The following is a 15,293-nucleotide window of genomic DNA, read 5'->3' as shown; positions in this document are numbered from 1 at the left end:
AGAGGCAAAATACTGCCCATTGCCCTTCCCATTTTCCAGAATGTTCTATCTTTTCTCTGGCATTGCCCGCAACTGCAGTATATGGTGATGTTATTGAGCAGGCAGCGTCATCCCGCCCTCCGAGCGGGGCCGCGCACGCGCAGTGGCCCCGCGCCGGGGTTGGACTTCCTGGTCGTGATGTCACCGGCCGGCCCACAAATCCCCGTATGAGCCGGCATAGAGGAGAAATTTCCAGAAGGTTCCCGGTGTCCTGCGAGCAGCTGCGGTAAGTGGTGGCTGCGGCGGCGGGTCGGGAGGGATCGCAGCCGCTATGTCCCCGTCCACTGCCGGGGGAGGGCGGTACGGTACGGTACGGTAGCTTTGGCCAGACTCAGCGCTTTATTTTATTACAACCGGAACAGCTCCGGCTCCACCAACCCGCCATCGGCTTCATTCCCTCTCGCCTCGGTCTCCTTTTATTTGTGTGTGTTTTTAAATGTATATATTCGGCGTCAAACGTTTATATTATAAAAAGCAAAGGTGACGATTGGATCCCTGTGCGAGGATGTCGGCCCACGCCACACGAGGCACGGCTCCGTCCACATCCCCCCCCCCATATCCGGGAGCGCTACTTCCGGCCAGCCGGCTAACGGGCGGGCGCTCGGCCCACGTAACCCGGCCGCTGCAGAACCAGCCCGGTCATTGTGCCGGCCCCGGCTGCCCCTCCATCATCGTGAGCGCAGCTGTGTGGGTGTGTGTGTGTGTGCGCGGCGGCAGATATCATCCGTTAACAGGCAGTCGCAATGTCCTGCCTCTTGCTAGTACGGCTTTAAAGAGGTCTCGATTGCATTTCCTGCATTCAAAATTAAAATCAACTGGAAGGGAGAGCGAGAGGTTTGTAAAATTGGAGACCATGCAAAGCCATGAATGGATTTAATAAATGGCTCCTTCAAAGGCGCAGGCTCGTTTGGCTGTGTTCTCTTTCCAGTGAAGGCCAAGTCTAGGGATCTTTATCGGAAATTAGCCATTTCCTGTTTCGAAGGGACACAAAAAAGCTGGAGAAACTCAGCGGGTGCAGCAGCATCTATGGAGCGAAGGAAATAGGCAACGTTTCGGGCGAAACCCTTCTTCAGACGGGCTTTATTTCCTGTTTCGAAGGGTCTCGAACCGAAACGTCACGCATTCCCTCTCTCCAGAGATGCTGTCTTTCTCGCTAAGCTACTCCAGCATTTTGTGTCTGTTTTTACGGGTGTCGGGGGTTATGGGGAGAAAGCAGGAGAATGGGGCTTGGAGGGAGAGATAGATCGGTCACAATCACGTTGAATGGCTGTGCTGGCTCGAAGGCCCGAACGGCCTACTCTTGCAGCTATTTTCTATGTATCAGCAATGATTGAATGGCGAGCAGACCTGAAGAGCCAAATGGCCTAATTCTGCTCCTATCACATGATCTTTTGAGGCTTCATTGTAGTTTCTCGGAATAACAGCTGCCATTTCCTTGATATGTTTTGGCTAGATCTATTGTATTTCTGACCATAGTAAATTAAAGGGCTGTTGTTATTTCTAGACTAAAAATATAGAACTTTGTTACTATTGTATACGGGTAAATATATTGCCATTATACAAAATTTACCAGGGGTGAAATAGGGTTATTAACGTTTGTGTTAAAACAAAATGTGACAGCAAACATATGTTTACCAGCTGTTCCATTCCCCCAAGTGTTAGATGGGTTGGATCAAAAGGGTAACAACAGCTCACCGATTTTATGGCGAATTTGCCCTTGTGTTTGGCCAGAGCTAGAGTTAAGGATGTCTCATTGGCAGTGGGGAGGACATTTTTGTGGTGGTTTAGGTTAGATGGGGAACAGAAGATTGAAGAAGTAGGGTGTTTCTATTGTCAAAGTCCATATAGGAACTAGTAATGTGGATTAATTCATCTGGAGTGCAAGCAGAACCACTGAAATATATTGGCATCTGAGCCATGGACAGAATGAGGTTGGAGATGAATGTGTGGCCCAAAGAACACACTGGGTTTCAATTCATGGGTCACTGCTACCAGTATTGAGAAAAGAGCGAGTTATGTTATCAGGGTATGTTTTAGAAATAGAGTGTTGGTGAATTAAATAACTAGGGCTGTAGGCTTAAACTAGATGGTAGAGAACAATTGTAGCTATCTGAAGGATGGGTGCTCTCATTGAAATGTACATATTAGGGGAACTCGATAAGGTACATGTAGAGTTGATGTTTCCCTGGCTGAGTGTAACGGGTTGCACAACCTCAAAATAAGTAATGGTCAATTAGTTCAGAGTTGAGTTTCTGAAATGTTCTAAAGAGAGCCGTGTAGACTCTCAAGGAATTAACTGATCAGAAGACGAATGGACGATTGTTTCTAATTCAAGTTCGTACATGTGGTTAGGAGAATACTAACCATTGGTTAATTGGTCATAGGAGAGGGATAGTGTGTGTTGCCATGCAACAGATCAATGTTTTTTTCCTGTTTAGATTTAAGTACGCTTTCTGGACAATAATTCTGCTTTGTCAAAAGTTTTGTCTGCTGGTGAGTTGTTAACATAGACCATTTAATCGAATGTCAAGCATTTTGAGGTATTGTTCTGAATAGGGAAATCCTATTATAGTCATTGGCTTATAGGAGACGTGAAGATTGAAGTTATGCTTGAAACTATCCTTTTCCTCAATAGAAACATAGAAAACAGGTGCAGGAATAGGCCATTCGGCCCTTCGAGCCCCCAGCACCACTATTCAATATGATCGTGGCTGATCATCCAGAATCAGTATCCCGTTTCTGCTTTCTCCCCATATACCTTGATTCCGTTAGCCCTCTAGTTTGTTACAGATTGCAGATTTGATGTACTTTGTAAATTCTGTCTAACTTTGAGCAATAATTTAGTCTTTGGGATGCCATGTCATAGAGTTGAGCATGAATTGGCACGACAACCTGCTGTAAAGGGTCATGTGACTTCCATGTGAAACTCATTTGGAGTTAGTATCAACATTGCATGTGTTACTTGTATGTATATTTATCAGTTAAGTTATTTAAATTTCATAACTTCTTGCAGTATATTACAGTGAAAGATGGTGAAGGAAACTGCATACTATGATGTCTTGGGAGTTAAACCCAACGCAAGTGCTGACGAACTCAAGAAAGCTTATCGAAAACTAGCTTTGAAATACCATCCCGATAAGAATCCCAATGAAGGTGAAAAGGTAAGTGTGTGTTTTGAAAGACGGGTAAAATGTAAATGCAAAGAGAATCTTTTCTCCCAGTAACTGTCCAGTCACACAAAGTTTTGGGGCAAGTGATATGGTTAAGACGTCAAGAAACTGCTGATGGAAGGTAGACACAAAATGCTGGAGTAATTCAGCAGGACAAGCAGCATCTCTGGAGAGAAGGAATGGGTGATGTGTCGGGTCCAGACCCTTCTCAACCCGAAACGTTATCCACTCCTTCTCTCCAGAGATGCTGCTTGTCCTGCCGAGTTAGTTACTCCAGCATTTTGTGTCTACCTTTTGATTTAAATCAGCATCTGCAGTTCTTTCCTACACAAGAAACCTCTGATGTTGGGATCTGGAACACAAAACGCTGGAAGATTTTAACGGATTATAGGACATCCATGAAGGCGATAAATGAATGAGGGAGCAAAAGATTGAGAAGTATGAGGGGAGGTGGATAGAAGCTGGTCGGTGCTATGTGAAACTGAGTGGTGTGGGCAAGAAGGGCAGATGGCACTTAATAGGGAGGGAGAGGTGAACGGGTGGGGGGGAGAGGGGGAGAAGACCAGGTGAAAGTGTTATGAAGAATAAGCTCAGTATGGGCAGAGCAGGTAGATATAATGTGTACCTATCAGAGCTTTCCTGGTAATGGATCTTGGGTGAGATATAGAAATGTGCAGCACAGCATTGGGGCTCTGAGGTTGTAGATTATGAAAAGCAAATCATGATGAAATTTGTAATAGTTTTGGAGATGGCGGCCTGGTATGCGCAAGTGGAGACTGCATTTTGTCTTCCCGTGTCCAGACACTTCCCACTCTAAGACAACTCTCATTCCTTCCATTTCAATAATTTTCAGTTCCCCGGTCTCAACCAGCTCATCTCTGTATACCCAAGCCCAATCAGGAAGGTCTTGTACCCTCCATTTCTTTCTTGATCAGACCAAATCAATGTCATCCCACTTGCAGATCTTGTTCCCTTAACTTCAACTTTCGATTCATCTCGCCATCTACAGATCAGTCACGGACACTCGCATAGGCCAAAGCGATGCCACTTTTTGTTGGCCACATGGAGATGTTCTTGTCCCAAACCGACTCTTTCACCTTGCCCTTTCCCCACCTCTCCTGTCTTTCTCCCCAACATCGACACCTGCATTGGTGCTGCTGCTTCAAGTATTGCACAAATCATCAGTTTCATCATCTCCAACACCAACTTCCACCCTACCCACAAATTTACCTGGAGTATCTCTTGCACTGTCTACTGAATCTCTGTCTCCATGTTAGAGTAAGACTTGCCACTGACTTCTTTTGTAAATCTACTGACTCCTGCAGCTACCCTGACTACACCTCACTGCACCCAGACATTGGTAACAATTTGATTCCTTTCTCAATTTCTCTGGCCCATGTTCTCAAAATGAAACCTATTCTAGTGCTACTGAAATATCCTCCTTCCAGAAACATGGCATATATTCTGCCGCAGTTAATGGAACCATGCATATGTGTCCTTAATTTCCATACATCTGCTCACACACCCACTTTCCCTGCAAGATGGAACAGCAGTAGAGGTTTCTTGATCCTCACCGTCCAACCCACTGACTCTTCGTGCTAAACACCAGCTTCCATCAACTAACATGATTCCATCATCAGTCCCATATTTTCTCCTTGTGCCTTGGCGTTCCCTTCCCTCCTATCTTCTGCTTTGCACTCTTTTTGTGACTTCCTGGCCTGCTTATCCCTCATCTTTGCCTTGCAGCCATAGGAGATGTAACATCCATTATTTCACATCCAATATATTTTGATGTGAACATGTCCCTTTATCCCCTTCCTCAAAGCCCTTCCAAGTGAGGTAGATGCTCACCTCCAGCCTGGTCTCCTTTATTTGATGCTCACGATGTGGCCTTCATGTTGGCAAAACCAAACGTAGACAATAGAATATTTTCCTGCTCTCTGTCCATGATGGCCATCTTATGATTCTTGTTGCATGTAATTTAATCTCTACGCTGACCTGTCTGTCCTTGACCTACTCCATTGCTCGGCTGAGAAGAACATCTTGTATTCTGTTGGATAACTAACAACCCAATAGTATGAACAATTATTTTTTTTTAATTTCTAGTGATCTACATGTGGTGTTCTCCTTCCAATCTTGAATCAAAACTGTGGTGTACCACCTTTTGCCTCCACAGATGTTCCTTGGTCTGCTCAGTTCTTCCAGTATTGTTTTTCTTTTTTGCTGAACGATAACTCTGACTGCATTCCATCTGAAATTCCTCAATCTACATTTTTGTGGTACTTCAACAAAAGTAGTTTGTAATAAGATATTCATTCTAATTAATTTTTCAAATTGCATGGCTAGAAATTGCAAAGCGTTGTGATGTACCTAGGAATTGTTATCCTAGCAAGCTGCGCATGCTTATGCTCTCAGTTGTCAAATTCTGGCCACTGTAATAGCGAGAACATTATTTTTCACTGCAAGGTCAAGCCATTATTGATTTAGGTCACCATATTGCAAAACATTATGACCATGGAACTCGATCATTGCCCAAAGAACTCGAAACAGATAAATATTTAAAAACAAAATACTGTCAATATTCTGTAAGTGGATACAGAAACTGTTAATGTTTCAGCTTGATGCCTTTTCGTTATCTTGTGAAAGGTCAATGAACAGATCCCCTTACTCCAAGATGTTGCCTTGTGCTGACTATTTCAGTTTTTTTTTCCAGATATTTGGCATCTGTGTGTATTTCAGCTTGCTTTTTAAAATATTGTTTCCTTTTCATTCTTGCCCCTCTGCTCCAGGAACATACTAACACACAACACTTCATGCAGACCATGAGCTGTGGTTTGATTGTTGTAAACAATCTCTGCTAGCAAAGCATGACAGTTATAATTCACAGCTTTTTATTTTACCAACATATAAAGCTGAGCCTTTAATCTTAACAACATTTATTAAAATAAAGATGTGTTGCTGAGTTTTCATACTTATCTAAAAGTACATGGTTAGATTATAAAAACCATTCACAGTGAGTTGTATAAATTGACTGTTTCACTTCAGGCAGTTTTAAAGCTAAATAATTTTGCAGTAAATTGGTACTGTGAGCTAACTTGCATCTCCACATCACAGTTCAAACAGATTTCTCAAGCTTATGAAGTACTGTCCGATTCCAAGAAACGTGAACTCTATGACCGAGGCGGTGAACAAGCTATCAAAGAAGGTGGTAGCGGTGGTGGTGGTGGATTTGGCTCGCCTATGGACATCTTTGACATGTTCTTTGGTGGAGGGGGCAGAATGCACAGAGAAAGGAGAGGTAGATATTATTTTGCATTATGGACATACCGTTTCAGAGTACATGGCTGTAATAAGTATCGTGTGAAGTTGCACTTACATCTGTTGCAAGTAGCAGTGACAGCATATGGATTAACAGAATTTGCAATGTGTGCGGTGGAAAATTAAACTAAGGTATATTTCTAGTATACATGACAATAGCCCACTTATAACCAGCTGCAAACCTCCCTACCATCGAGGGGATCTATCGTAATCGCTGCCTCAAAAAGAGTGGCAGCATCATCAAGGACCCACACCATCCTGGCCATACACTCATCTCCCCGCTACCTTCAGGGGAAGTAACTATTTCTGAACCTGGACGTTGCAGTCTTCAGGCTACTTCCCCACAGCCATCAGGCTATTAAACTCAACTCGAACAAAACTCTGAACATTAATAGACCATTATCTGTTTATTTGCACTTTATCTGTTTATTTATCCCTGTGTGTATATATTTATATAATGGTATATGGACACACTGATCTGTTCTGTATTCATGCCTACGATATTCTGTTGTGCTGAAGCAAAGCAAGAATTTCATTGTCCTATCTGGGACACATGACAATAAACTCTTGAATCTATTCGCCTTGATAATCATACCTATAATTTGTTGAAAATTTTGAAAATCTGACTGCCTGCAATTGGCATAGTTCTATGCAGCTGGTGGTGTAGCATTCCTCCACAAACAAAATAGAGAATAAATGTGATTAGTATTACATCGACTTGATTGAGATGCTACTTCCATAATTTGGTACAATTCTACTATTTATTTATTTATTTTGGCGCTTCTTGAGCACTTGAAGTTGCATTAGTACAAATTTTAAAACGCCTTTGGAACTAGAGTTCAGCTGTCAAGAGTAGAACTGTACTCGATATTAGAATACGGTTCTTTGGAAACAGACAAGGGTAACACCTGGATATGAAGGGCAGACAAGCATCCGCAGCTTTTTGGTGAACCCCATGGAGTGTTCTGCAGTGTATGTAGATTGGTACTTACAATAATTTTTGAAAGATTAGGTTAGTAATGTTGAACAGGAGGGTGAAAATAGTTGTGACACTTTTAACATGAGATGCAGATAATGGATAGATTAGAAATATTTTAAAAAAAGACACACGTCCCAAGGTTAATAACTTTTGAAGAAACCACGTTCTCAAATTATTTTGCAATATTGAATCATATTTTCGCTGTCCTATGTGAGTTGGATTCTTCTGCCCTTGTTCGAGACATTTTGCAAATGTTTACGTTCACAAATAATTGACAAATTCCTTTTCACTGTAGGGAAAAATGTGGTCCACCAGCTTTCTGTGTCGTTGGAGGATATGTACAATGGAGCCACTCGGAAATTAGCATTGCAGAAGAATGTAATATGTGAGAAATGTGAAGGTATGGATTATGACAAAATGGTTACTCTGGCAGAATATTGTGTCAGTCACTGAGTAGGCACTAATGGTCAATCAAATATCTACACTAATCCTCCTTTATTCATCCCCATATTGCCATCAACCCACCCCTTTGCCCCAAATTCTACAACTCACCTACACACTGGGGGTAATTTAGTGGGCAACATAAGTGCCATTTGCTTTGTGAAAGTCCTGTGCATCCCCTACCCCATAGACAACCTGTTTGAAAACCTGTTCTAAGCTCTCCATGAAATAGTGGAGTCTGTAAACTTGGCCACACAAAACCTGGTGGCCTAGAGAAAATTAGATTGAGACACAATGGAAACGGGCCTTTCGGCCCACCGAAATGCCGACTGTCGATCACCCTTTCGCACTAGTTTGATGTTATCCCACTTTCTCACCCACTCACTACACACTAGGGGCTATTTGCGGAGGCCTTTTAATCTACAAACTTGCACATTTTTGTGATGTGGGAGGAAACCCGCGCACCTGGTGGAAGGTTACACCTGGTGGAACCCCACGCGGTCACAGGGAGAATGTGCAAACTCCACACAGACAGCATCCGAGGTCAGGATCGAACCTGAGTCTCTGGCGTTGTGAGGCTGCAGCTCTGCCATCTGTGCCTTCCTGTCTATTTATAGATTATTAATAATCTATTTTTAATTCTTGCATACCTTGGAATATGACAGTTTAATAGTGAGATGATTAAGACTATTGCCAGCTACATGTAATTTGGTCATTTTTAACATGCCCTATTCCTGTCACATTCCAAAATTATTAGCATTTCAAATAACAAAACACCAGGCCATCACAATGTCATGTCAGCACAGTTTTGTTTGACCATACAGTGCTACAACATTGCAAACCTTTGAACATTTGGTGATTAAATATGGTGAATAGCTGCATAATTATGATGGCCATACCAGTAACCTGCCTCTGGCCCTACTGAACTTAACCATATACAACCAAAATCCTTCTTCCTGCAGCTAATTTTCTTCGGCAGCCCATACCTTTGCAGACACCAGCCATCCTTGTTTTGGGTAAAAGATTAAAGTGAAAGAACAAGGAATGATTTTCACGCATTCCAATGTGACCATATAGTGAATGATGGGTGATCATATTTTGAATTTGGTTTTCTGTAAAATGCTGCATAATGTTCAATGGTCATGGTGTTACATAAATTCGTCTTTAAATGCACCTGTCTAATTGGGCTTTCAATGCTAGTAATCTCATTGCCCCTTTTCAGTTTTCCCCAATACTTTTCTCCCTAGCCCACCACGATTGATGCTTGCTCCACTGAAGAAATGCCTAAAATTTGGTTCCTGGAACTTAAGAATTATATTAATGCATGGACCCCCCTCCAGTTTTCCTCCCACTGCAACTCTCTGCAAATCCACTGTTTCCTAATGCCTGCTATGTGGGATAGTCCATCATCCCGTTTTAGTATATGGCGTAAAATTATATCTAACTATTGTAATAAAGCAGAGTTGACTTTGGATCCACACAATGCTCACTGTGCTGCCGTTGATAACAGATGGGTGTACAACTTGCAGAATATTGTATCTAACTCCTTGTGATTGTGATAGGAATTGAGGGGTATTTTTGAACTCTTGATGTGTAAAGGGTTCTATATCATTTGACAACTATTGACCTTCCTGCACTGTAGGTCGTGGTGGCAAGAAAGGATCAGTGGAATGCTGTCCTGTCTGTCGTGGATCGGGTATGCAAGTACGAATCCACCAAATTGGACCGGGCATGGTTCAACAAATTCAGTCTGTGTGCCAAGAATGTCATGGCCAAGGAGAGCGCATCAGCCCCAAGGATAGATGCAAAATCTGTAGTGGAAGAAAAATTGTCGTAGAAAAGAAGATTCTGGAAGTTCATATTGACAAAGGTATGATATTGGTAACTATAAAACAAAAAAATATGGAAGGTAAAAGAATCAATTGGTTTATTTTCTGCTTCTCAGCTTACTTGCTGAAGAAACTTGCTCCCTGCAGGTTTCCTGCAAACGTTTTAACACTAGGGCTTTTGTACACTGGTCCTCAATACTAAAGCTGTTTAGAAGGTCACATTTTGGTAGTTCTGGGAAGAGGCTGTTTCCCCATACATGATGTTTGGCAAAATTGCTTTAAAATTATTTTGAGTTTGGACAATGTTATGTACCAAAGATATGATTTATTTCACTACAACACAAGCAATATTTGACCATTTCCTTCGGCACACCTGAAACTGCAATGGTATGAATCATAATATACTGATTGTATATTATGTTAAATGGTCTAAATCCTAGGCTTTGCAACTGGGATGTGTTTCCTTTAGCAAGGTGCCGAGAACGCAATTTCAGTGTCTCACATTGTTATACAAGATGAACAATTGGAAGAGTCTAAAAATGCTTTTCTGAAATATTGGACAAAAAACAATTTGTTCTCCGATCAGTGTTTGTGTCAGCATGGGGCAGTTACACATCGTGTTAACCAATTACAAGCATTGTCAGATGATTGTCCATATCAGGGGACACGTACATGTTGAGGTTTGCTTGGGTATTAAATGAAAGCCCGGCCTCAGCCTGACAAACTCTTGCTTTTGATATTACTTGTTTTACATTCCTAATCTGACCTGCAGCCATTTGGAGAACATTACACATGGATTTCAACATAATTTCAATTTTGCCCAAAAAAAGCATTGCAAGCCTTGGTAACCATGTTATCAACACTGCCATTATATTTGGGACGGTTTTAAAAATCTGTTAATCTGTACCTGTTTGAGGCTCCCATATTAAATAATTTGTCTAAGCCTCTTAGAAGGTGCTCATTTAATAAAATGAACAGTGATCGTCAACCTGCCAAGGGGTTGTCCTGTAAAAAAGATTAACCAGATTGGGTCTTTGCTTCAGTGTTTGCATGCACAATGGTGATCTCAGTGGGAGGAGAAAGGAGGAGGCCAAGGGGGAAGACACATTATTGCAAGTCTAAATGAGGGGGGGGGGGGGAAGCAAACATACATTCCCAGTTTGAAATGTCTTGAATCAGTTCTGGAATAAAGGATTGGCCATTTGGGACTGCAATGAGATTTCTTTACCCAGAGTAATGAGCCTTTAACATTTTGTGCCAAAGAGGGCTACAAGGGCTCTGTCACTGCATATATTCAGGAGGGAGCAATAGATTTGAATATTGGACAAATGGCATATTAAGTTAGTACACCAAAATGGCACTGTAGCTAAGGATGACTCGTGATCGTCTTGAATTGTAGAGCATGTGCAAGAGAACAAATTGCCTACTTTTACTTGTATTCAGATACAATTAGTTTGCTTCATTCTCAACTACTTGGGGTCCTTTAACACTTTATGTGCTAGTTGTTTTCACGAGATTTTGCTTAGCAGTTTATCTACTTTATTTGTTGCCTTGCCTTTGGGTTGAAAGGTATGAAGGATGGGCAGAAACTAACATTCCATGGTGAAGGTGACCAGGAACCTGGGTTAGAGCCTGGAGACATCATCATTGTCCTTGACCAAAAAGACCACAGTGTTTTCACCAGGTAACTTTTAAAGTAATTAAAAGCAGTTGATTTTGTGAACTGAATTGAAGTATTGTTAAAAAATATTTTCATATGTTTTTTCATTTTATTTTAGGCAAGGGGAAGACCTTGTCATGCATATGGAACTGGAACTGGTGGAGGCTCTTTGTGGCTTTCACCGTCCGATCTCAACTTTGGATAAAAGAGTTATAATCACCACATCACACCCTGGTAAGTATAATAAAAGTGATTTTCCATTTAAGGACGATGTGACGGTATGTTTGGCACCTCTTTTTCAGAAGCTTTAACATTGAATTTTAATCTTGATAAAGGGGTATACAGTGCCCTCCATAATGTTTGCGACAAATACCCATTTATTTATTTGCCTCTACTTCACAATTTGAGATAGGTAATATAAATAAATCACATGCGGTTAAAATGCACCTTGTCAGATTTTATTAAAGGGCATTTTTATACATTTTAGTTTCACCATGTAGAAATTACAGTTGCGTTTATACATAGTCCCCCCCCCCCCCCCCCCCCCCCCCATTTCAGGGCACTATAATGTTTGCGAAACATGGCTTCACAGGTGTTTGTAATTGCTCAGGTGTGTTTAAATGCCTCCTTAATGCAGGCATAAGAGAGCTCTGCACCGAATCTTTCCTCCAGTCTTTCCATCACATTTGACACTAGACAATAGGTGCAGGAGTAGGCCATTTGGCCCTTCGAGCCAGCACCGCCATTCAATATGATCATGGCTGGTCATCTCCAAATAGTACCCCGTTCCTGCCTTCTCCCCATATCCCCCGACTTCGCTATTTTTAAGAGCCCTATCTAGCTCTCTCTTGAAAGCATCCAGAGAATCTGCCTCCACCGCCCTCTGAGGCAGAGAATTCCACAGACTCGCCATGCTGTGAGGAAAAAGCCACGTCTCCATTCTAAATGGCTTACTCATTCTTAAACTGTGGCCCCTGGTTTTGGAAAGTTTTATTGCTGTTTATGAGACTGAGAAACAAGAATAAAACCGTTGGAGACATTGGCCAAACCTTAGGCTTACCAAAATCAACTGTTTGGAAAATCATTAAGAAGAAAGAGAGCACTGGTGAGCTGACAGATCGCAAAGGAACTGGCAGGCCAAGGAAGACCTCCGCAGCTGATGACATAAGAATTCTAGATAATAATGAAAAATCCCCAAACACCTGTCCGACAGATCAGAAACACTCTTCAGGAGTTGGGTGTGGATTTGTCAATGACCACTGTCCGCAGAAGACTTCAGGAACAGAAATACAGAGCCTAAACTGCAAGATGCAAACCACTGGTTAGCTGCAAAAATAGGATGGCCGGGTTACAGTTTGCCAAGAAGTACTTAAAAGAGCAACCACAGTTCTGGAAAAAGGTCTTGTGGACAGATGAGATGAAGATTAACATGTCGGAGTGATGGCAAGAGCAAAGTATGGAGGAGAGAGGGAACTGCCCAAGATCCAATGCATACCACCTAATCTGTGAAACACGGTGGTGGGGGTGTAATGGCCTGGGCATGTATGGCTGCTGAAGGTACTGGCGCACTTATCTTCGTTGATGATACAACTGCTGATGGTAGCAGCATAATGAATTCTGAAGTGTATAAGACACATCCTATCTGATCGTTCAAACAAATGCCTCAAAACTCATTGGCTGGCGGTTCATTCTACAGCAAGACGATGATCCCAAACATACCGCTAAAGCAACAAAGGCGTTTTTCAAAGCTAAAAAATTAGTCAATTCTTGAGTGGCCAAGTCAATCACCCGATCTGAACCCAATTGAGCGTGCCTTTTATTTGCTGCAAAGAAAACTGAAGGGGATTAGCCCCTAAAACAAGCATAAGCTAAAGATGGCTGCAACACAGGCCTGGCAGAGCATCACCAGAGAAGACACCCAGCAACTGGCGATGTCTATGAATTGCAGACTTGAAGCAGTCATTGCACGCATAGGATATGCAACAAAATACTAAACATGACTACTTTCCTTTACATGACATTGTGGTGCTCTGAAATGGGGGGGGGGGGGGGGGGGGGGGGGGGGGGGGGGGGGGGGGGGGGGGGCTATGTAAAATACACTGCTGTAATTTCTACATGGTGAAACAAATGTATAAAAATGGCCTTTAATAAAATCTGACAATGTGCATTTTAACCACATGTGATTTTTTTTTCTCTATTCCAAATTCCAAATTGTGGAGTACAGAGGCAAATAGATAAATTATGGGTCTTTGTCCCAAACATTATGCAGGGCACTGTATTGTGCAATGAGGTGTACTGTTTGCAAAGCATCCCAAAAATTGTAATGCGAATGGAATCATGAGAATTCTAAATAGTACTGTTAATTTTTTTGTTTGCAGGCCACATTGTTAAACACGGAGATATCAAATGTGTGCTGAATGAGGGATTTCCTATTTATCGTAGACCATATGAAAAAGGTCGTCTAATCATCCAGTTTAAGGTATGCAGTTAGTCATACAGCACAGAAATGGACTATTTGGCCCAATCTGTTCATGCTAACTAATTTCCCAGTCTAAGAGTTCTATTTGGCACATCTCTCTCTTAGCTTGCCCATCCTTGTCCTGTCCACACATTATTGTACTTGCCTCAACTACTTCCTCTGGCAGATTGCTCCATGTACATACTACCCTCTGTGCAAAGTGTTGCTCCCCAATTTCTTATTAAATCCTTCCTCTCTTTGGTGTAGAGTTACATCATTGTTTTGTTGGGGAGATTCCCCGGCATCTGGAATGTAGTAGTTGATATTTTGAAGATCACATCTTGGTGCTTTATCCCTCTATGAATGGAACATTTTCACTGTTGTGCAGGTGTTGTGAATAGTTTTGCTATCAATATTTCTCTAAATTGTTATGGCACCTGAAGTACTCTTGATGTGTTAATGTATTGTAATTTATTAATTTGCATATGGAACAAAGTATTGGAGCATCTTTGACCTTGTTTATATTCACATTCTGGTGAAAAATAAGTGATGATGCTCTGAGGACATAAACAAGAATGAACTGGAATAATTGAGGATTCTTTGTATAATTTCAACAGGCTTTAAAGTTGTTGATTTACCAAACTAATCTTCCTGATCTGCAATAGGGAAAAGATGCTTTCTAAGTTTTAAATTATTAAGCATGTGTTGGCTCTCAATCCACAAGAGACATTTAAATTTGAAATAGATTTGTCAAGATGGTGCTTGTATCAGAGCCATAGTTCATTGTCTACATTTTTACAATTGTAACAATTGTGGTTCTAAAATTAATCCCTTTCTTTCTTCAGGTTAATTTTCCTTCAAATGGCTCCATCCACATGGATAAATTAGGCCTGTTAGAAAAACTGCTGCCTCCTCGACCTGAGGTTGATATCACTGATGACATGGAACAAGTAGATCTGGTAGATTTTGATCCGCAGCAGTCAAGGCACCGCTATAATGGAGAGGCCTATCATGATGAGGAGGATGACCACCCCAGGAGTGGGGTTCAATGTCAGACCTCATAAAAATAGACCACCTTTGTGACTTCAAGTTGTTTGTGGAAGATTTCAAGACTGAAGCCTTGGTAATCATTTGTACGTGCTTAACATCATGATTGTTCTGTTTGTAATTGGAAGATAATCCTTGTATTCTTGAATGTTTGGTGTATTCTACAAACTTTATTTAAATAAAGGTACTGTCTTTGAAGATTAAATTTGCTTAGCCTAATTTTGAATGCAATACTAATAAACTTTCTACTGTTCCATATTGCATGGATATTAGATACCTATACTGCCTGCTTTTAAAAGGCATCTAGCGTTGAAATTTGCTTACAGAATTTAAAAAAAAATAAGCATGCCCT

General features: G+C 41.6%; 1 protein-coding gene across 1 annotated transcript; it reads left to right on the top strand.

Annotated features, from left to right (window-relative positions):
- Window positions 1–125: 125 nt before the first annotated feature.
- On the top strand, window positions 126–15,146 carry LOC129695493 (dnaJ homolog subfamily A member 1-like). Its single transcript, XM_055632469.1, has 9 exons — window positions 126–265; window positions 3,053–3,200; window positions 6,324–6,507; window positions 7,802–7,906; window positions 9,590–9,817; window positions 11,346–11,460; window positions 11,555–11,670; window positions 13,815–13,915; window positions 14,740–15,146. Exons 2-9 carry the CDS (start codon window positions 3,069–3,071, stop codon window positions 14,956–14,958), a joined length of 1,200 nt encoding a protein of 399 aa, XP_055488444.1. The 5' UTR covers window positions 126–265; window positions 3,053–3,068; the 3' UTR covers window positions 14,959–15,146.
- The last annotated feature ends 147 nt before the right edge of the window (window positions 15,147–15,293 follow it).

The sequence above is a fragment of the Leucoraja erinacea genome, chromosome 3, assembly GCF_028641065.1.
Source record: "Leucoraja erinacea ecotype New England chromosome 3, Leri_hhj_1, whole genome shotgun sequence".
In the NCBI taxonomy this organism is placed as follows: domain Eukaryota; kingdom Metazoa; phylum Chordata; class Chondrichthyes; order Rajiformes; family Rajidae; genus Leucoraja; species Leucoraja erinaceus.
Note: the sequence above shows the minus strand (reverse complement) of the source record. Positions and strands in the feature narration are given on the sequence as shown.